This window comes from Pseudonaja textilis, chromosome 1 (genome assembly GCF_049901715.1).
Source record: "Pseudonaja textilis isolate UNSWEBS1 chromosome 1, rPseTex1.2, whole genome shotgun sequence".
NCBI lineage: Eukaryota > Metazoa > Chordata > Lepidosauria > Squamata > Elapidae > Pseudonaja > Pseudonaja textilis.
The window spans coordinates 293016461-293038471 of NC_141990.1; the positions used below are offsets into that span (position 1 = coordinate 293016461).

General features: G+C 38.7%; 1 protein-coding gene across 1 annotated transcript in view; it reads right to left on the reverse strand.

Moving 5' to 3' along the window:
• Positions 1 to 1887: 1887 nt before the first annotated feature.
• Positions 1888 to 22011, reverse strand: part of BTBD7 (BTB domain containing 7) — a 71275-nt gene continuing 51151 nt past the window's right edge. Inside the window, exons 5-11 of the mRNA XM_026713323.2 lie at positions 19775 to 19850; positions 18147 to 18307; positions 17621 to 17764; positions 15792 to 15981; positions 11030 to 11208; positions 9187 to 9615; positions 1888 to 6626 (exon numbers count right to left, since the gene is read on the reverse strand). Of these exons, the coding sequence (XP_026569108.2) occupies positions 5829 to 6626; positions 9187 to 9615; positions 11030 to 11208; positions 15792 to 15981; positions 17621 to 17764; positions 18147 to 18307; positions 19775 to 19850 (1977 nt within the window). The 3' untranslated portion in view covers positions 1888 to 5828. The remainder of the gene's footprint in view (positions 6627 to 9186; positions 9616 to 11029; positions 11209 to 15791; positions 15982 to 17620; positions 17765 to 18146; positions 18308 to 19774; positions 19851 to 22011) is intronic.

Consider the following 22011-nt stretch of genomic DNA (forward strand, 5'->3'; position numbering starts at 1 on the left):
AAGCTGCAATTTGCTACATGTTTTTACTCCTGACAAAATATAATAGGACAGTAGGAAATGAAAATCTATCCCTGCTAGACAGCAATACCAAACAGAAATTACCCCAATGAAGTTGAGTTATGACTCTAGGATGTTAAAATGCCAAATGATTATCTTTTCTATTCTACCCAGTAAGGAATCTGAAAGTCCACATAAATCAACTATTAGTTCTAAGCAAACTGTAATATAACTCAAATTGATCAATTACAGATTTATTGTAACCATTTGATGTTACAAAAAGGTAACCTTTCTAAAGGATAACCTACACCAGTACATAAAAAAAAATTTCATGCACAAAAGTAGGAATGAAGTTCTGTCAGGTATGTCTGTTTGCTGTCTCAAAAGTTTTATCACTATCAATTTATTAATGATATTGCACAGGTTCTTCTTTCCTACCTTTGTATTTGGACACTTCTCACATTACTGTTTTGATGATAAGCTATGAATAGAATGCAATAATATAGGGAGAGTTTGGCACTCTAGAAATTAGAGTGCCATTTCAAAGGCAAGCAACGCAGACTGGAGTGCCTACCATGACACACTTTGCTGTGTATCCTACAGTCTGAGACTTGTTTAAGTCCTGGATATGCTAATTTGTTATGTCATCCAAGTATAACCAGTGGTGACATAATAGGATCATTCATGGGAAGGAAAATGGTTTCTTCCAAACCAGGAACAAACCATCACATTCCAGAAGTTCTGCTAAGCCATTGAGATCAGCTGCAGTTCACCAGGGACAAAAGACTGAGTAATGTATGAATTTGCGCTAAAACAATCTAAATGTACAGAGTAATTCTACAAGGCAAGTAAGATGGCTGGTGTGCATCACTTTCTCCAGTGGATCCAGCATGGCACATCCCACCCAACCACTTACTTCTCCAAATCTTCCCAGTGCTTTCCCTTCCTTCAGTTACTGCTGCCAATATTCTTAGCTCTTTTTCCCTACCCTGTACGACTTTGTCCCAGAAAAAAAACCATCCGTTTTATTTCATGTATGGGCCAAAGTATGCTTCAGTTTGGATATGGATTACTTGAAACATTTCATACAGCCATATTTACATTACCATTCCTATAAGTGGTTTGACTTAATGACTGGCCAGAAATCAAGTGAGCTCTGTAACAAACACTTTGGAACAGGATACAGAATACATTTAATTAAGACAGCTTTGATAGACCATGAGGTCTTAAGGCAATTCATTTAGTTTCAATATCAGAAAGTCACTGAAAGGCAGAGTAAGCCATTCACAGCTGGAATGTGGTATGGTTAAGCTTCCTGTCAAGCAGCAAGTAATATAGTCAACACTTCCAACGCAGATGAGACAAAAAGAAAACACCTTTTAATATCTTGCTTATAGGTGAAATGGTCCCAGTATAGAAAACAAATCTGTAAGTATAGAATTAAAACCAACAAAAAATAAGCTTTCTTCAGAACTCAATTAACCTGAAAGTTAAATGACTAGTGCAAAAGATGAAAAGTGGGCATAAAAGAATCCTAAAATTTGAGATGAGAGTTTTATGAATATATTGAAAACCTTAAGATTGTCTCCTTACCTATATTCTACCTCCATAACCTTTCCAATTATTTGAGAACATATGCTAGGATCTTCATCATGGTCTGCTTTTTCTTTTCCTTCTACTTTTAATGTTCATTAAATGGCACTTGAATTGTTTCAAATAAAGATATTGCTACTGTAATGCAGAGTTTTATTGGTACTTTTAAAGCATGCAGGTCATGAATATTATTGCAGTGTGTTTGGCCCATTCAAATTAAAATCTCATACGCTCAAAAAGTTTCAAAAAGTTTCACAAAAGCAGAACATTTGTAATGAAAAGTATGTTACACTTGTGTTTTTCTAGACAAGCCATTTATTTGAAATACCAACTATATGTAGGATAAAGTCAGTGTTAACATGCTTCTCAGCAACAGTAGAAAAATAGAACCAGTGAAAACCTTTTTACAATTATAATGGTACTCAAAAGAGAAATGTATTCTTTTACAATGCATCACACAAGACTAGAATTCAATTCTAGGCGGTACCTAAATAAAAATTCTATTTTTCTTAAAAATAATATGTACAATTGAAGCGTAAACAAATTTTACAAAGTACTGGTTATGCAGGTTGTAGAAAAAACACTTGCATAGGACATGAAGTTGGTTTAAGAAAATTTCTGAGCCTTTAGCGTTGAAGGCACTTTTTATACCAGTAACAGCACAAAAATTTTATCATGGACACTTAACATCTTTCAGAAATACATACAAGTATAGAAACACATCGGTTTGTAATCCTTCAGCTTTCCCGAACATTCCACAAATATCCATCCACCATAAAAACAAACAAGTCATTGGAAGTAACTAGAGTAAGAGTGGTATCTTCGGACCTTTTCAAAATAATACATAACAGATGGAAATGGTTTATAATATTTCAAGGTAAAAACAAAGCTATTGAAGATATTAGCCCTTTTCCATTCCTTTAACAGGCAGAAAAAGACTGAAAACAAGTTCAAATACAAAATATACTAAATGGCCAGCCGGGCAATTTTGCTTTAAGCTTGCAGGACTACAAGAAGTAGCTTTGTTAATATTGCAAAAAAATAATAATTTGTAAACACATTGGGTGAATGTCAAAATGCCTTGTGTGGCACTTCCCTCTAGAAGCAGCCCTTTGTCTTCTGAAAAATGCAGCTGATCACTAGTGAAGCAGCATCCATTCCTTGTGCCTATGAAAGATTTAAAAATTCTCAAAAGAGTGTACATGCATGGAAATGGATCCCAGCTACAGTTTAAAACCTACTTTTCCTTTGTAGGATGCAGTCAAATCAGATTTGTTTCTGTTACAACAAGATTAGCAATAATCTGAAGCTGTTAGTTCAGCAACTATCTCTGCCATGTTATTACAGAATTAAAGAATGCTTGGGACTTAACAAATTTATTAAATTTATTTGCCACCCATCTCAAATCCAAACACCTGGGCGGATTTATTCCAATATTTCATTAAGATTTTTTAATTGTTTAAAACTTTGAAAAATGGTACATAATTTATTACAATCATGTGGAAGAGCTGAAATTGATTGTTCATCCTGCGTTTCAAAGATAAAAGCTTTAAATACATCTCATAGTAAATTATCTGTTCACCAGAATGTAAAAGCAATCTCAATTATGACACAAATTCTTTTATTAATTTCTTGTTAGGCAAGATTAGGAAAAAATATTTGCGTTTCTCTGGGTCACAGATATTTTAAAAATACTTTTTGTCTTTTGCAAACAGGATAAAATCAAGATGACTTAAAAAGGGGCGGGTAGGTACGATGAAATTCCTTATGCAAAGTCAGTAGGAGAGTTACCTAAAGGTCCACAGATAATTTCACTGAGATGTAATTAAAATACACTAGTAATTAACAAAGCCCAAATGTTGATGGGGATTAATGTCCCATTTATATATGGCCCATAGGAAAAGGCAATAAGCCAGAATTCTGCAGCCTCTCTAAATTCTTTAGGTCTTCTGCTCAAATGGGAATATTTAGGCTGAAGTTGTTAAAGTGGTACAACAGTCCTTAGGTCTGCTACAGAATTACCTTCATCTAAAACTCTGCTGACAAATGATAGCTTATTTCATTTATGGAGTACATTTTTATGCTTCTCATAAGTTATTCCACAGTAAAAAAAATTAAATGAATTATTTGAATTAATTCAATAGCTACTATTGAGACTGAAAATTTGTGCCTTGAATTTCTCATCCATACATCCTATCACATTTCACTAGTAAATTAGCTTTGGGTAGAGTTGAAAAAAACCTTGAAATAGAATATTAACATCTAAACTAGATTTTTTCTGTAGTTTGTTTTGGGAGTGTACACCAATCCAGGAAACTATCAGAAGAGTCCTATCCGTGATCTCTACAAAACAAAGCCAATATACATAGAAAGATTGAGTTTCATGTTTGAAAAAGGAAAATTTTTCAGAAATCATAGCAGATTGTGTGTGTGTGTGTGTGTGAGAGAGAGAGAGAGAGAGAGAGAGAGAGAGAGAAACAAGTTTGACAGAAAACATGTTTAAATTCCAGATCATTAACAAGATGCTTGACAAGTGACAAGTGATTAGCTTATCCTCAGAGTGCTGTCTTATTACCAAATCAACTTTTCACAGAATATATTTTTTCAGTTCACAAAGATGTAACACAACGCTTGAAATTAATGTAGTGTAAACTATCTGGACAAGGTGTTCATTCTCATTCCTTTTTAACAGTGTTTCCCCTTAAAGGGTCAGGTCTGGGAACTAAAAGATTAGTGGGGACTTTAAAAAAAGAGCTCAGAAAATAATTAAAAACACTTAAACAAAATGTACATTTCAACAGTCTCAAGTACAGTATTTAAAAATAGATTTAAGGTTAGCTAACAATGTTTAAAAAAGGTTCAATGTTGCTAAGGTTCAAGTGATGGAAGAGCTGTATTTTAGAATTAACCACCATATCAAGTCAAGCCTTTGCTAGGTATTACCACACAGTGGTACTGAAATTTTTCCAGTCCATGCAAGAGAAATACGTGGCAGGTACCTGAAACAACTGACTGCTGAAATGGCCATTCTTCGTGGCAATAATCTATCCGCCCAGCTTCTCATAAAACCCAAATGAACCTCCCTTCTAATATGGTTTAACCAACTTCAACAAACTCCAAACTATTCAAGGGAGGAATGAAGAAATTAAGTGCTAAACTGTTTATAGCTCCTTAAGTTATAGCCATCTTCAGTATGCTTTCTGTCCATAAAACAAAGTATATATAACATTACCAAAACTGCAGCCCTTGATTTCTTCAGAGGCAGAAAAAAGGCAGTGAGCATTCCTCTTGACTTCCCCACAGAGGGCTGTTCTACCAAAATGTAGCATTAACACTCACGTCAAATGCTAAACAATTCTTTTCTTGCCTTCTTGTGCTTACCATCTATGTGTCTTTCTAAAACGAAGAATCAGAAAAGCACGTTTACAGAACTCTCACAAATTTGAAGCACTAGTCGCACTGTAACCAAAGGGCTTAGAGAGTGTTTCTTCAGTTTTCATGTTCCAAAAGGAAAAGAATATTTTCAGAAATCATAAGAGACTTGTACTCCTCACTTTCAAAGAAAATCCTGGCCACAGACATTACCGAGCACTTGCTACTATCAGCAGCCTAAGACTTGGTAAACAAAGCATACACATTAGACTGGATTCTTGTATTAGTGGTAAAGCAGAAAGGCTGCAAACCTAACCAGAGCAGTTTTGTAAGTGTGCTGTTCTTTGGAATTCCTATTGTCATTAAAAAATAAAGACAGATATTTTCACCATCTTGTAAGAAAATACATCTTAAGTATGCGAGTATGCAGCCTAATGCACACTGAATACCAGGAAATGATTTCTTAAAAAAAAAAAAAACCAAAGACACTCAAAATAGTATGAACATACAGTCCTATAAAATATGACAGTAGAAGTTTAACATACCAATATAAAAATTAATAAAATTAATGTACAGGTGCAAAAGGCTACCTTTTATTTTCCTTTTTTTAAAGGTGCCAGTTAAAATATATTGTTGAGAATTTTAGCAAAATCTGTTGAAAACATAAACCCTGAAGCAGCATTCCAAATAAACAGGGAGCATACCACTTCTTAATGAAGCCATGTATATACAAAAATAATAATTAAAAAATAATATAGCGGCTGGCGTTGGAAAAAAACTGGCCTGAGAAAACTTCCGGCCAGGGATTTCAAAGACTGATCTTTCACAAGTCTTAGGCACAGAGAAGAAGTGGAGGTGGAGGGTTTTCAGAGGGCAGATTTTTTGTATAGAAAGTCAGGAGACTTTCTTCCTCTACTTACAACCTCTTCTCTTTCCAAATCTACATTTCTCTGGACTTCACTCTCCAGAGGCTCAGTGTCGGCCAATCTCCTGCTAGATAGTTCATCATGGATTTCTTCCCTGTAGGAAGGCAGGGGAGGTCGACTAGAGGTTAGGCCATATGTTAAATCCGTTTCCATTTTTGTTCGTCCCCTTGCATGAACTGATATATTCCCAGGGTTCTCCTGGGCAGCCAAAGCCAAGTTCAACCTCTGGGGAGGTTGTTCTAAGACATTGAGGTGTATCGTTTCATTCTTTTGTCTGTGTGAATGCCCTTCTTGAGAAAGTGCATAGTCTCTCCTAGAATCTTCTAGTTTTTTAGGAGAGATGTGATTAGGTAACTGAGTGGTTTTTAAGCCGCTGGGCGATGCTTTATTGTGGCTATATAAATCTGGCCCCAAATAGTTACCTTGGGAAGGGGAAGGGGAGTGCCTGGTAAGGGAAGGAGTAGAAGGCCTGCATGCAGCATTTGAGAAATCATAGAAATCAGGATATTCCTGCTGGTTCTCTCTAGGATCCAGTTTTTGCTCAGCTGAATGTTTCTTCCGTGAACTATGTATGTGCCTTGTCTGAGTGCATGAAATGTGCTGAGGTGGTCCTGGTGTAACTTCCGGAACAGGCTCTGTGTCCACTGTAAGCTCTGGCAGCCTCCTGTCCTTCAGAGATATAGTTGACACACCCATTGCAATATCCGGCATCAGCTCATTGAGAACAGGTTGAATACCCTGCAAAAGAGAAAACCTATTACAAATTGTGCTTGCAATCTAGCTGTCCCAGGATGACTTTGCCCTACAAAAGTCCAACATTAAACAGCTAAGAATCTGACATTCAGCTTTCCATTTTATACATCAGATTGTGTTTGTTCAGTAAAGGAAAAACTTGAGTGCTGTTTCAAAGCTAATAAGAAATAATTATTCATAAACTATGTAGCATTTTATATTTAGAAGTTAGCTTCTGAAATTAAAGGCTCTGATGTGAGCACAAAGAGTTGAGGCTTTCTAAGCAAACTAGTTAAAAATTAAAACATTTCGGAAAGCATAGTCCTATTAATGTAGAATAGTGGGATAGCCCAAAATCTTACCAAAAGCAGAACTTTTCATTTATTATATCTGCAATTTGGCAATGTAATTAAAAACAACAACAACTTATGTTACAAAAAGTTGCAATGTTTCCAGGAAAACATAGTCTATGTGCAGGCCTGTCAATTTTGGGTGTTTCCTGTAGAGATACATTTTGAATTGCTTATTAATAGGAAGCTCCTACTGAATTCATTAATTCAATAGGCAGATTCCAAGAAGCAATAACTGTACATAGAATGCTTTAATTATGACTTGTTGATGATACAGGTAACACTGGTCAGCAACAATTTTATCACAGCAATTGGAATAGGTGTTCTAAACAGGCTTTCTAAAAAATGAAATCAGATTTTTTCCTAACATTTCACTTTCACTTGTGACTCTATTATTATTCATGTTCAAATAATGACATTATGCTAGTGTATTTTAAGTATCATTAACAATCATTTGTAACCTAATTATTACAATTATTAGTAGATAAATAGGTACCATATTGGTTGGAAAGCTTTTATTGTTTACAGACTATGCTCTTTTAATAGGAACCATACCATTTTATATATTTATAGCATTATAAGATTAAAATATATTTAATATATATATTAGCTTTTTAACATACACATATGTGGATGTGTGTTTTTAGGTATTATATTATTATGCATTATATATATTATAACATATAACATATAGTATTACCTTTTTAACTTTCAATACTATAAACTGAACTTTTAATTCTGTTTTTAACTGTTCTTATTTATGTTTTTATATTTGTGACATGTTTTTATTGTAAGCTACCCAGAGTCACTTAATTGAAATGGGCAGTATAAATATGTGACAAATAAAATACACAAATATTTATACATTGAATGACTACCTTATAAAGTTCTTTCATCAGCTGTTGGTTGAAAATGGGTAATAGGTTTTGTTTTGTTTTTAAAAAATAAAGCATACATTTTCTTCAAGCCTACTACCTTGATAAAACATAGAAGAACCAAAATTAGTATTTTATGCATAAACTAACTTAAAAGCAAAAGTGTAAGAGAAAACTCTTCACAGAAAATTTGGATGCAATCTATAGGAAAGGATTTAATAACTGAGTAAAAATCCCCAGCAACTATGTTCATTTATTCTGGTTTGCCATTTTTTACCTCTTGATATTTTCCTTTGATACCCCTTGGCGGAAAATGCATTGGTGAGCAAGAACTTGGGTTTTCTACCCATTGTGTTAGCTTCTCCTCCTGCTTCATTTAAACCTTCACTGGGTTGCCTTTTCGACATACCGTGCAAATATTTGCTTTATTTTTGTACATTAATACTACCTAGCAATCTTGGCATCTTCACTGGCAAGAGCTTGAGTCAATTGATTAAACCAATCTGCTTTGTCACATAAATCTATCTATCTGGAATGCTTGTTAGAGTTATTTGTTATCCACTTAGACCATAGGGAAATTATACAACATCTTGTATGATCTCTTGCAGAATAATTCAATGCCATAGTGCTTGACCACAATCAACGTTTCCAAAATGAAGCCTGCTCCACTTCCAACAGCTATAATGGTAAACTTAAAATGCCAACTCTTATTATTCACATCACCCTGCAGTAGTAAATTAATACTGATATATTTATTTATCCACTTTATATAGCCATCCTTTTCTTTCCTTCTTTCTTTCCTTCTCTCTCTCTCTCTCTCCTTCCTTCCTTCCTTCCTTCCTCACTTACTGAATTTATATTACTGCCTATTCATACATGGCAACTCAAGGCGGCTTACAGAATATAAAACGTCATATAAAAACAATAAAACTAATAAAAGAAGACATACAATGAATTAATATAATAAAATTACACACACCCCACCCTGGTGACAGCACCTAACACAAGCCATTTAATGAGCTCCATCCCACTCAGGGTTCCCCAGGCCCACTGGCAGAACCAGGTCTTCAGCACCTTCCGGAAGAGTGATAGAATGGAAGCCATTCTAATCTCGGGGGGTGGGTGGGGATGATGTTTCAGAGAGAGGGGGCTACCACAGAGAAGGCCCTTCTTCTGGGTCCCATCAGGTGTATCTCCCTAGGGAATGGGACCCGCAACATTCCCTGCCTCCCCTTATGACTCTGGGAAACTTACAACCAGATTTAAAAAATATACAACTTACTAAAACCCCTTAGATTTTAAAACAGGTATTGTACGCATGAAATAAAAAGGCATTCTTACCACTTGCTTTTCAGCAGCCACCACAGCTGCTGCAGCTGCAACCGTCTGTCTTCCCAGTCCTGCGGTGTTAGTGCAATCTGGAGGTGTGCCTTTCACACTAGAGAAATAATTGGGTAGGGCAGCTTTGGGGGCTGTTCTGGCATGGAAGAGCGAATGGTTACAAGGATAAGAAAAGGAACGGGAGGGATGCTGGCTTTGGGCTCTCTGCTTCCATCCAACTTTGAACTGACTGTGAATTGGAGTCGCTGGTGGATGGTAAGGAGGGGGAGGAGGGGGGAGTGGTGGGTGGAAGGCCACAAAAGAGTCTAGCTCTGTAAACACTGTTTCTGCAGTGGGCGTGCTGTTCACACGACATCGGCCTGACTGTCTCAGGGTCAGAAGTGGGCTTTCATCTCCAAAGTGCTCGTCAGGGAAGAACTTGTGAGGATTCTGCAGCAGAAAGACAGAACAAGAAATGCAACTTGTCTATGGAGATTCTCAGTCATCCAGGTCATGGTTGTCCTAAAGGTGTTTTTTTTTTTCTGAAGAAGCTTCTTGGATGAGAAGCGAAATGTCTTCAAAGGAAAACCAGAAACTCCAGTTGCCTCTTGAAAAAAGCACCTTTGGGATAAGAAATACAACACTTCGACTAATAAGAGATGAATGTTTGGTTGTACTTTTCCCTCCATGCCAACAATATGGAAACATGGTAGGTTTGCATTACAATGGCTTTGCCTGGGCAAAACAAACACAACATGCCAACACAATGGGATCTATATATGTATCTAATTACAGAGCACAAGTGGACAAAACACAGCAACTCTTCCTGTTCCATCTTAAGCATAAAACTACATAAATTCTCATTCTGTAGATCACTATAGGGTGGGGCTCTGTACAGGCTTTAGTCTAGGGCAGAGGTCGCCAACCAGTGAGTCAGGGTCCACTGATGGTCCGTGAGAAAATTTTGGTGGTCCGCAGAGAAATGCCCCCCCAACCAAGCACTCCTCCCCAAAGCAATTAATCCTGGCTGCGCAGGAACATAAGGCTGCACCAGCCACATGGCCCACCCACCCACTGGCCCTCACCCTTCGGCTGAGCGCAAACCTTATTTTGAGTAGAGCCAAAATAAGGAGGACCAACAACGGGAGAGGGAAATCCGCTCCGGGGTGTCTTGCTGATGTTGGTGGGAAAGTCGGTCCCATATTCCAGAGCTGCAGTAGTCACAAAACTGGCCCTTCAGTCATCCCGGAGTAGCTCCTCCAGTCCATGGCAGGCCGGTGCACCCGGGTGCAGGAGCAGCTGCTCTGGGATGACCAAAGGGCCAGTCCTGTGACTACTGCAGCTCTGGAATATGGGACGACTTTCCCACCAACGTCAGCAAGCCACTGTCAGTCAAAATTCATATTAGTGGTCTGCGGGATTTAACATTATGAGTTTGGTGGTCCCTGATGTCCAAAAGGTTGGCGACCCCTGGTCTAGGGTCCTTAACATCTTTTTATCAGCATATCTGAATCAAAAGCTTTAGATGGCTGTAGTTTTTATTAAGCATTTTCATCATTATGCATGGAAGAGATAACTCATATTTAGAATAGAGTAGCATAAAGGAGCAATGGGAATACTTTCTTATTGATCAGTTAGAAATAAATTAATTTGACCTATTCTTTTTTGTTTTTTTTTTACATTACAATATGTAACTGCAACGTTCCCTTTAAGTTTTCCTCCATGAATGAATGTACTTATCACTTCTTCAACACTTTTGCACAAGGTAGTTACTTCTGACTTTGAATGCACACAGCTTCTAAAACAGTTTAAAAACAAGAGAACCAGACCAGCCGGCTTGCATGCTGCCTACATCGCTTCATACCTGCAGCAACTCAGCAGCAGAATCAGAAAGTCCAAACTCCCTCAATACACGGATCTGAATCTCATAACTGACTGTGGCTCCTTCTCCACAATTCAGAGCATAAGCTCGCTGGACTTGCTCAGTATGGCGGAGCTCCTGCAGCCGTCTGACCATTTCTTTAACCACAGAGAGACGAGGAACTGAGAAAGAACAACCAGAAAACAATCCAAATTGAAATTAGTCCTGCATCCTTGTAATGAGCTTCAACAAAGCCCAAGTTTAGTAAGGTAGATATTTACACTTAAGAAAGAACTTATCCAAAAGCAATTGATCGGAAAGACAGGGGTCCAGCAAGATCAATGCAATAATGACTCGAGCTACAAAGTGGGACAGAGGAGAGAACAGATAAATTTCCTTCGTTTCCATTCTTATTGTGAACCCACTGAAAACTTTACCATTTAGGTCAGTTTTCCCACCTGAATTCAGTATAAGCACCTGAAGGCAGGATAAGAAGCAACGGGTGGAAACTAATCAAGGAGAGAAGCAACTTAGAACTAAGGAGAAATTTCCTAACAGTTAGAACAATTACTCAGGGGAAATACTTGCCTCCAGAAGCTATGAATGCTCCAACACTGGAAGTTTTTAAGAAGAGGTGTTTAAGAAGATAAAATAACAATTCCTGGGGTGGGGTGGAGGGGAACCAGAAAACCTCCAACCCCCTTCCAACTCTGTTATTCTGTAATCTTTCCTGGATGTTCTTTATGCAAAATGGACCATCAACACTTCCCATCCTCCCAAGTATTTCCTAATTTGCTCTCTGGGTTGGGAGTCACTCTGCAGCACATGTGGGAGTCCTATCTAATGTTAGGCAATCTAGCTGCCAGCACAACAAAGAAAGTCTAATTCCTTTTACAGTATTTCTCCACTAATATTTTCCAATAAAACTCTTCATTCTGAGCATATTCTACCTCTTTCCGTAAGTTTAGCCAATATGAATAACCGAATAACAGAGTTGGAAGGGACCTTGGAGGTCTTCCAGTCCAACCCCTTGCTCAGGCAGGAAACCCTACACCATTTCAGACAAATAGTTGTCCAATCTCTTCTTAAAAACTTCTGGTGTTGGTGCACGCACAATGTCTGGAGGAAAGTAATCCACTGATTAATTGTTCTAACTGTCAGAAAATTTATCCTTAGTTCTAGAGTTGGTTCTTTCCCTGATTAGTTTCCATCCATTGCTTCTTGTCCTGCCCTCAAGTGCTTTGGAGAATAGCTTGACCACCCTCCTCTTTGTGGCAACCCCTCAGATACTAGAACATGCTATCCTGTTATTCCTAGTCCTTCTTTCCATTAAATTAGACCATTAAATATGCCGTCTGTTTCTCTGCTTTGCTCCAGTTTTGCTCCTTCCAGAAGTATATTCTCTCTTGCAGAAATTCCCATGGCTAACAGCAGCTTCATCTGTGGAACATTTTTGCTTTAATGTACCACTTTCAAAGGCTTGCTGAAAACATACAAATTTGTTTACTGCCTATAGCATTCATTTAGACTTTCAGGATCTTTTCAACCATTTCCCTAGAAAATGGAAGGTAAGGTTTTCCTGGAAAGGCAAAAAAAGCTATCTATATTTCTGGAAAATTTATTTCAACCTTTTCATGTTGAAAAACAAAATGCAGAATAGGAAATGACACAATCCAAGACTACTGTATTGCTCAGGAAAAATACACATCAGACAACAAAATTCCACACTTCTGAGTGGTTTTCAATATATTTAACATATCTTGACAAAAAGAGATGATCTAGCATGGAAAGGGATGAAACTCTAAGCCTGTTGTGGTTAGCCGGCAGCAGGTGCAGACGGCTGAGGAAAGCGAGGACTCAGATGAGGGGCCAGGACCATTAGGGAGTAGACTGCTGCCTTCAGAGATTATGGGGGCTGGTAGCAGTGATGAGGAGGTTCTCGAGGAGCCTGTGCCAAGTGCGCGTTCACGAAGGATTGCTCGTAGGAAAGAACAGCTACAACAGCACGGGCAACTCAGGAGTAAGGCTGCAAGGTAATGGCCTCTCCTTCAAGAAGATAAAAGCCATCTGTGAAGCGAACGTTCTTTGCAGGAAGCAAAGACAGTTTGAAACTCCAGCCTCATGGACATTCCAGTATCCTGAGTTTGTATTTGAAGATTCTTGTATTGCAAATTATTTCTTGTCTGTTATCTTTTGGCAAGTCTCACACAGTTTGGCCGGGCTTGTGCTTATCACAGCTAATTATTTTGCAAAAGCATTACAAGGTTTCTGTTCCTTTTGGATTGTGTTTGATTTGTTGGAAAAGGGCTTGGGTCAGAACAGCATCCCAGAATCCCCACGCACCCTAACCCTCCAGAGGAGCCACAACGCCAAACCAGCAGGCCACTTCGGGTTCTTAAAGACTTTACACTTAGCCCTGAGGCAATTCTCGTGGCCCAGCATAAAGAAACACGTGGACAGTTATCTGAAAAGTTGCACCATTTGCGCCACAATGAAAAAACAACCAGGAAACCCCCCTGGACAGCTGCAACCAGTAGCAGAGCCAACAAGACCATGGGAGGAAATAGAAATGGGCTTTATAGTGGATTTGCCGAAAAGTGGAGGGAACACAGTGATCTGGACTGTAACAGACTTATTCTCCAAACAGGAGCACTTCATACCTTGGAGGGGACTATCCTCAACTCACTAGTTAGCCAAGCTGTTCCTGAAGCCCATCTACCACCTGCATGGAGTACCACAAAGAATTATCTCAGACAGAGGGGTCCAGTTCATATTATTTTGACAAATTTCTAAGCACAAGATGTTGTGCATTCTGGAGCATCTGTTTTATATGCTATTAGAATCTCATTCCAAATGAATCAGTATTATATGAAGTAGGCAATTTCCAGCCTTTAAAAATCCCACATGATGAAAATCAAAGCCTCAAGTATAAAAACTACATTATGACTGTTACTAAATACTTGGCTGGTCATTGAGTGTAAATAAAATTTTCTATTTTTAAGTAATGAACAGAAAAAACAGTTTCCAGCTGAAAATGAGATCATCAATAGCATCATTCAATTTTGTCCCTTAAATACCTTGTAAGGTAATTTTTAACAGGGTTTTGTTGCAGCTTCCAAATCTGTCTCTTATTTAATTTCTAGAAGTTCCCTCTTTGACTGCATATTTTTGGTCATTTTGAATTGGGAAATAAATGAAAACTGTTATGTAAGATAAATAAGCTTTCTAAAGGTTTTTTTTTTTAAAGGATCCAACCAAAGTGGGGAAATACCCTCCTGAAATATTACAGCTTCATTCATCTTCATGAATCAATGTTGTCCACTGTGGCCTTTTTCTCCCCTAAATCTAAGCTATCCAGTGACTGGAATTAATTTCAAGAGTTGCCCCCTTGTGTTCAACAACTATTTTCTGCTGCATAACCTGAAAATAACTGTAGCAGCTATGCAGCTCAGCTTTTATCATGTTGTGCACAACTCCCAAGGACTTTTCTACCTGAGGAGGGACATAGGCAGTGGTGGTATTCAACTGGTTCTGCCCGGTTCTGGAGAGCTGGTAGCAGTGATGAGCAATGGAGACAGAACCGGTTCTCTCCACTGCTCTGTGTTTGGTCACCCACCCACCCTGGCTCCCATACTCACTTTTATGGCCAGAATTTGAAGCACAGCTGCTTTGCGCAGCGCAGAATAGCGCTGTGTGGCAGCTGCTGCAGAGAACAGCATTGTGCAGAAGTGACTTAGAATGCCTCTGCGCCTGCACAAATGCCTCTGCGCCTGTGCAAAGTGCGCATTTGGCACATGCATGCACGCAAAGTGTGTGCACGCACTCAAAGCACGCCCACCAAGCCACACCCACCGAACCGGTGGCAACTTTATTTGAATACCTGGACACAGGTAATAAAAAGCAAGTTTTCTAGCCAAATCTGGGCATCCCATTTTCCTCTCTCTTACCACTGATGGATTGCTGTGAGTAGCAAAGCAAGGACCAGGACCAGATACCTATACTTCCAACACAATATTGGCAGCTGACAACAAACCTAATTCTTGAGCCGTGGCACCAGACTTGGCACCAGACTCACTTTTGGCAGTTCATTTAAGCTTAGTTCTTGGATTAGCTTCAATGAAGGTCTGCATTTGGAGGGCAGCTTTACAAAAAGTCTTCCTCTTATACATAAACTTGAAATGAAGAATGCCCATAAGAATTTCTGGCATCACAAGAACCTTTGAACACCGTCCACTATTTATGCCTGTTCTGACGCACATGCTGTACTCCAAAGTTGAAGCGATCATGCCTTCATCTTGTTTTATATACTTCTTAATAAGAATATATTGTGTCAAACATAAATCCACCACATTCTTTCTTGATTAGGCAGAAATGTATGTATTTTTAAAGTGAGTCTTACATTAATCCAAAATACCAAACTAATATGAATATATGTCTTATTGCAAGCACTCATCATGGATGAACTAATACATTTTATTTCTATCTAAACTTGCAGAAATGGGAAAAGGGGGGAAATGTTTTTTTCTACTAACCTATTCACAATGGACCCAGCTTGCAAAGGACAAAATTCCCACATTTTTTTTTCTGCTTTACAGTGAAAAGATCTAGAAATGCCCTGTTAAAAATTATCAGGGCATTATGACCCTATATTAATTATCATACACTCATCCTCCTGATTTTATTTTTTCATGAAACTCTGGTATTTCAATGTTAAAGAATTTCATAACCAATAACAATGTATTTATGAATTGGCTTAAAAACATACCTGGGATTTCATTGGCTACAACGGAAGGAGGACTAGACTGATTACTGGTCATTTGCTGGTGATTTATCATATGACAGCACTGTGGAACAGCATTGTTTACCATGTAGAGGGTGTCTGGTACATTGGACATTCTAACCATCCGTAAACGAACAAGATCCGTCTGCTCCACCATCATCTCATCCAGAAGTGACTGAAACAACAAAGGAAAAAGAAATGTTTTGCTCTAATGTATTGAAATAAAAAGGTAATAAATACAGGTAGTCCTCAACTAATGACAACTGAGACCAGAATTTCTGTTGCTAAGTAAACGTTGGCCCATTTTATGACCTTTTTTGGCCCATTTCTTGCTGCAGTTGTTGAGTGAACCACCACAGTTGATAAGGTAGTAATCCAGTTGTTAAGTTAATCTGGGTTCCTCACTTACTTTGCTTGCCAGAAGGTCACAAAAGCGGATCACAGAACCCCGGGACACTGCAATCGTCATAAATATGAGTTAGTTGCCAAGAGTCTGAATTTTAATTATGTGACCATGGGGATGCTGTGACAGTCAGAAGTGTGAAAAATGGTCATAAGTCACTTTTTTCAGTGCTGTTGTAACTTTGAACTTTGTCACTAAATGAACTGTTGTAAGCTGAGGACTATCTATACTAGATATAGCCTTCTCTTTTAAAAAGAAAAACCCATATAATGGTAGATAAGAATAGATAACAGAATGTTACTTTTTCAGGAAATATAATTTTATTTCCTTTACATATAATTTTATACATTCTGTATATTAAATATGGATAGCTTCTACTCTTATGACTCACTAATCCTTTTTTTCATGTAAATCATTCAGATGACTTTTAATGGGCTCACTAATATTCAAAGAAGCCACTTTGCTAATGTGGGTCTTAATATGTCAATCTTACAAACGCAATATGCCACTTGCATATTACCTGAAATATTGCTGATAACAAAAAAAATACCAAAGGATTTCACTGTAAAAAGGGTGCAAAAAAAAATCCTCATACAAAATTTGCATTATAGTGCAAAATGTCTTGTATAAGTACCACACAAACAGAAAACAGGATCAAATTTCACACTGTGTGACATTCTGGGAAACTGAATTGCATTGAAGATCTGGGTTTTTTCTCCTCACGCCTCTGGGGGTTGGAAAGGCTTTGTTCTTAAAATCGGCCCATAGAGGAAGGCACTCAGAGAGAGGGAAAAAGTGTGCAGTTGTTCCGTGCTTTCTTCTGTCATCCTCTTTCCTTCCTTGTAAAGGAAAGCACGTAGCCCCTTCCTCCAGACACAGAAGGATGCTGGCTCGGTTCTGTTTAGGAAGAAGATGCCTTCCTCTGTCTAGACAAGCCAAAAGGTCTCTGCAAATGCGTACATATGTACAGGGTGGATGGGAAGGCGCATGCTCAGAGCAAAACTCAGAGAGATGAGAAGAGATTAAATCCATCTTTCAAATGTGTTCGGCAGGTAGAGTAATTGCATGGAAGAAAAGATCTGAAATCCTGTTCTTTTGGAGACACCAGCACTAAGGAAATGGAAGCCTATCTATCCTCTAGTAATTTATCAGATAGTCATATACTGTAAAGAATCCTTAGTGAATCCAGGATGAGAACCTGGAGAAAGGAAGACTTAGCATTCAAAAATATTGATGTCTGCCTGCAGAGGTCTGTTACAGGTTTCAAAATCATCTTGAGCATTTCAAACTCATCATACTTTTAAAATATCATTCTGAATATGGAATGCCCTTGGTCAGATGAGTTACATGGCAGGCTGGGTAACTGCAAGTTATTTATGAGATGGGTGGCAGCATTAATACATCATTTTACCTTAGCCTCCTCCACATATGGTGAGAACAGCCTCGGCCTCACATAAATTCCGGCATTTTTTTGTCGAAGCCACACATTTGACTTTCCACCTTCTGCAGTTGGCAGCATGTCTGAAGGAGGTGTACTAATGAGACCTCTCTTCATCTTTAAAAGAAAACATCACATCAGAAAGGTAACAATGATTTTTAAGTATAAAACAGCAAACCATGCACAAGCTGATGAGAGTCACCAGTAAAGAATAACTGAACTGAACCTATACCAAATTAAAAAAAAAACTGATTAAAGAATCAGAGCAAGTACTCCCAAAGTTTTCAAAACCACAACCACATTTTATAGAGTGACCTAAATCAGGGGTGAGAGATCTGTTCTTTGATGGTGATTTGGGTGATCTGTTGGATATCACCAAAGAAACAAACCCCTGGATCTGATTGGACTCTTCCTGGCCCATTTTCTTCTGCACTTTTCTCGTGGACACTAGCATAAAAAGCTGAAACAGGATTCAAAGGAAGCTTTAAAATATACTTACCGAATCTGTCAGTACTTCACTGTTCATAGGCAGAATGTGCTCAATGCGGACGAACGGTAAGAGAGAGGAAAGGATTTCTTTTAATTCCTCAATATCAAGATCTCGCCTCTTTACACCACGCTTGTTCACACTATGAGCTGTGCCACTCAGTAAATTGGGTTCTGACAAATTAAATAAGTTATTTACTCATGTGTTTTAATTTTTAAAAAAATAATAATTAAAGACATACTTATTCTAAAGTTTTGTTATTTCTACCTTATGAACATTACTTATATAAAAATCAGGTCTTGGACCAGCTTACCATAAAATTAACCCAAATAAAAAAACTTCTATTTTTTTTTAAAAAAATAGCTTTAGTTCTTTGATGTAGGTTAATTTTTACTGTAAGCTGATTTGAGACTTATTGTCATATAAGTAACATTACTGTTACTTCCATATAAGCATGTATTAAAGAGCCACGGTGGCACAGTAGTTAGAATGCGTTACTGCAGGCTAACTCACTGCTTACTCCAGGAGTTTGATTCTGACTGGCTCAAGGTTGACTGAGCCTTCCATCATTCCGAGGTCAGTAAAATGAGGACAGAGATTGTTGGGGATAATATGCTGACTCTTCTATAAACCGCTTAGAGATGGCTGGAAAGCACTATGAAGCGGTATATACCATAAGTCTAAGTGCTATTGTTGTTTCCTAAAATAGAGATGCCAGAAGCTAAAGTTGAGGTAAATACGGGGGGAAGAATTTTCCAGCTTGCTCTTTGATTTTGGGGATAGCATTGCTTTCCATTTGTTTGAAAAGCTTTTGTAAGCTTATTTTAATGCTCATCATACAGTTTTTCTGACTTTTGTATGGGCGGAAGGGGCTCTGCTAGCCAGAAAAGAAAGTTTGGGAGGCCCATGCTGATTTAGGATTTTAATGACATAATATGCAGCCTTCTCATCACTGAAATATACTTTCAAAGCCAACATCAGCTAGAACACCGAACAACTCAAAGAAGCAGTGCAAGATTGGAAGTTGTGGAGAACCTGCCCCACAAAATTTCCTAAAGTCAGACATGATTGAATGGATAGCATTATCACCATCACTGCAATATATACTATACTAGTCAAATATATGGACTGCATTTAAATATGGTGGCTCGATAATAAAAACAGTTATAAAATTGAGTCCAGTCAGGTGGTGCCTCAACTTATGATCGCAGCGACTTATGACCAAAATTCCAGTCTCAACTGTGAATGTAAATTGGGCATTACCTGTACACACATTTATTAGCTAGTTAAACTCTTGTTGGTGCAAAACACACACATACACACTATAAACAAATGAATATATAAGGAATTTCAGAGTTGCAGTGGACAATACATCAATGTGCCAAAAGGTCTGGCTAATTTCTGCTGCTATTACAGACAGGGTGGCTGCCCCTGGGCAATGGTGATGTCACCAAGTTCTTTCACCATTTCCAACATGGAAATATGAGTAGTGGGTAGAATGAATGAATGAATGAATGAATGAATGTTAGCTTCATAAGCACTGTATTTCATACTAAAATGCATGTTTCAGTCTGCGTTTCAATATTAAATACAAGTATTTCCTTATTAATAGTGAAACACAGTATCTAGTAGACACCTACCTCGATCTGCAATTCTTTTTATTAATTGATGTTCACCCCATTTCACAAGGTATTTCAAGATATCTTGCTCACTCGCCTATTGAAGAGGGATTTAAAACAAAACATAAAAAAAACATAGTCGTAGGCACACAGCATCATCAAATCAACTTTTAGGCCCAAAGTGCTTATTCTAATGAAGTTTAGATTAATAATAAATTACAGCTCATTAAGCTCCTTAATGCCAAAGATTTGTAACACAATATGCTACTGTTGCTCATTGCATTTCAGTCAAACTCCTACAGTTTTTATTACTAGCACTGCTAATTCTACAAAGGGATTTTATTGAAGTATTCTACTTTTCCTTATGAGTGCGTGTGTGCGTGTGTGTGTGTAAATTTTCATTCTCTTTCAATCAATAGTCCTGGGGTATCTTTGAGACCTAGTTGTTGCACAAAAGTGCCTAATAATATGTATCTGGACTTTGCTTGTTGCTGTTGCAATGTTTTTTTGGGTGGGGGAGGGGATGTGTTGCATCATCTTGTATTTTATTCTGTAGAATGCTAGCATTTCAATTTTTTAAAAATACTTAAAGTAGTTTGATGAGTGAAATATAAAGAGAGAAAACGATAATATCCCCACTCCCGAAATGAAATTCCGCTTCTTGCATTGCATTGCAGAAGAACTGAAAAGTGGATTGAACAGTCACTAAGAATTGACAGAAGTGCTGGAGTAAGGCAGCATGTAAGTGTAAATACATCATGATGATGATGATGATATCAATAGGATACATGAACATGGTGGCCAAAGGAGAAATTTAAAAAAAAGATGGTAGTTGCAATTGTATGAATTAACTCTCCCCCAATCCCACTTTTTGTATGTTTGTACTAAGGGCAGAGGCTTTGATTGCATAATCTTAAGTACACTGCTCAAAAAAATAAAGGGAACACTTAAAACAACACAATATAACTCCAAGTCAATCACACTTCTGTGAAATCAAACTGTCCACTTAGGTAGCAACACTGATTGACAATCAACTTCACATGCTGTTGTGCAAATGGAATAGACAACAGGTGGAAAGCATAGACAGTTAGCAAGACATCCCCAATAAAGGAGTGGTTCTGCAGGTGGTGACCACAGACCACTTCTCAGTTCCTATGCTTTCTGGCTGATGGTTTGGTCACTTTTGAATGCTGGCGGTGCTTTCACTCTAGTGGTAGCATGAGACAGATTCTACAACCCACACAAGTGGCTCAGGTAGTGCAGCTCATCCAGGATGGCACATCAATGCGAGCTGAGGCAAGAAGGTTTGCTGTGTCTGTCAGCGTAGTGTCCAGAGCATGGAGGTGCTACCAGGAGACAGGCCAGTACGTCAGGAGACGTGGAGGAGGCCATAGGAGGGCAACAACCCAGCATCAGGACCGCTACCTCCGCCTTTGTGCAAGGAGGGACAGGAGGAGCACTGCCAGAGCCCTGCAAAATGACCTCCAGCGGGCCACAAATGTGCATGTGGCTGCTCAAACGGTCAGAAACGGTCAGAAACAGACTCCATGAGGGTGGTATGAGGGCCCGACATCCACAGGTGGGAGTTAAGCTTACAGCCCAACACTGTGCAGGACATTTGGCATTTTCCAGAGAACACCAATATTGGCAAATTCACCACTGGTGCCCTGTGATCTTCACAGATGAAAGCAGGTTCACACTGAGCACATGTGACAGACGTGACAGGGTCTGGAGACAACGTGGAGAACATTCTGTTGCCTGCAACATCCTCCAGCATGACTGGTTTGGCAGTGGGTCAGTAATGGTGTGGGGTGGCATTTCTTTATGGGGCCGCACAGCCCTCCATGTGCTCGCCAGAGGTAGCCTGACTGCCACTAGGTACTGAGATGAGATCCTCAGACCCCTTGTGAGACCATATTCTGGTGCGGTTGGCCCTGGGTTCCTCCTAATGCAAGACAATGCTAGACCTCATGTGGCTGGAGTGTGTCAGCAGTTCCTGCAAGACGAAGGCACTGATGCTATGGACTGGCCTGCCCATTCCTCAGACCTGAATCCAATTGAGCACATCTGGGATATCATGTCTCACTCCATCCACCAATGCCATGTTGCACCACAGACTTTCCTGGAATTGGGGGATGTTTTAGTCCAGGTGTGGGAGGAGATTCCTCAGGAGACCATCTGCCACCTCATCAGGAGCATGCCCAGGTGTTGTAGGGAGGTCATACAGGCACGTGGAGGCCACACACACTACTGAGCCT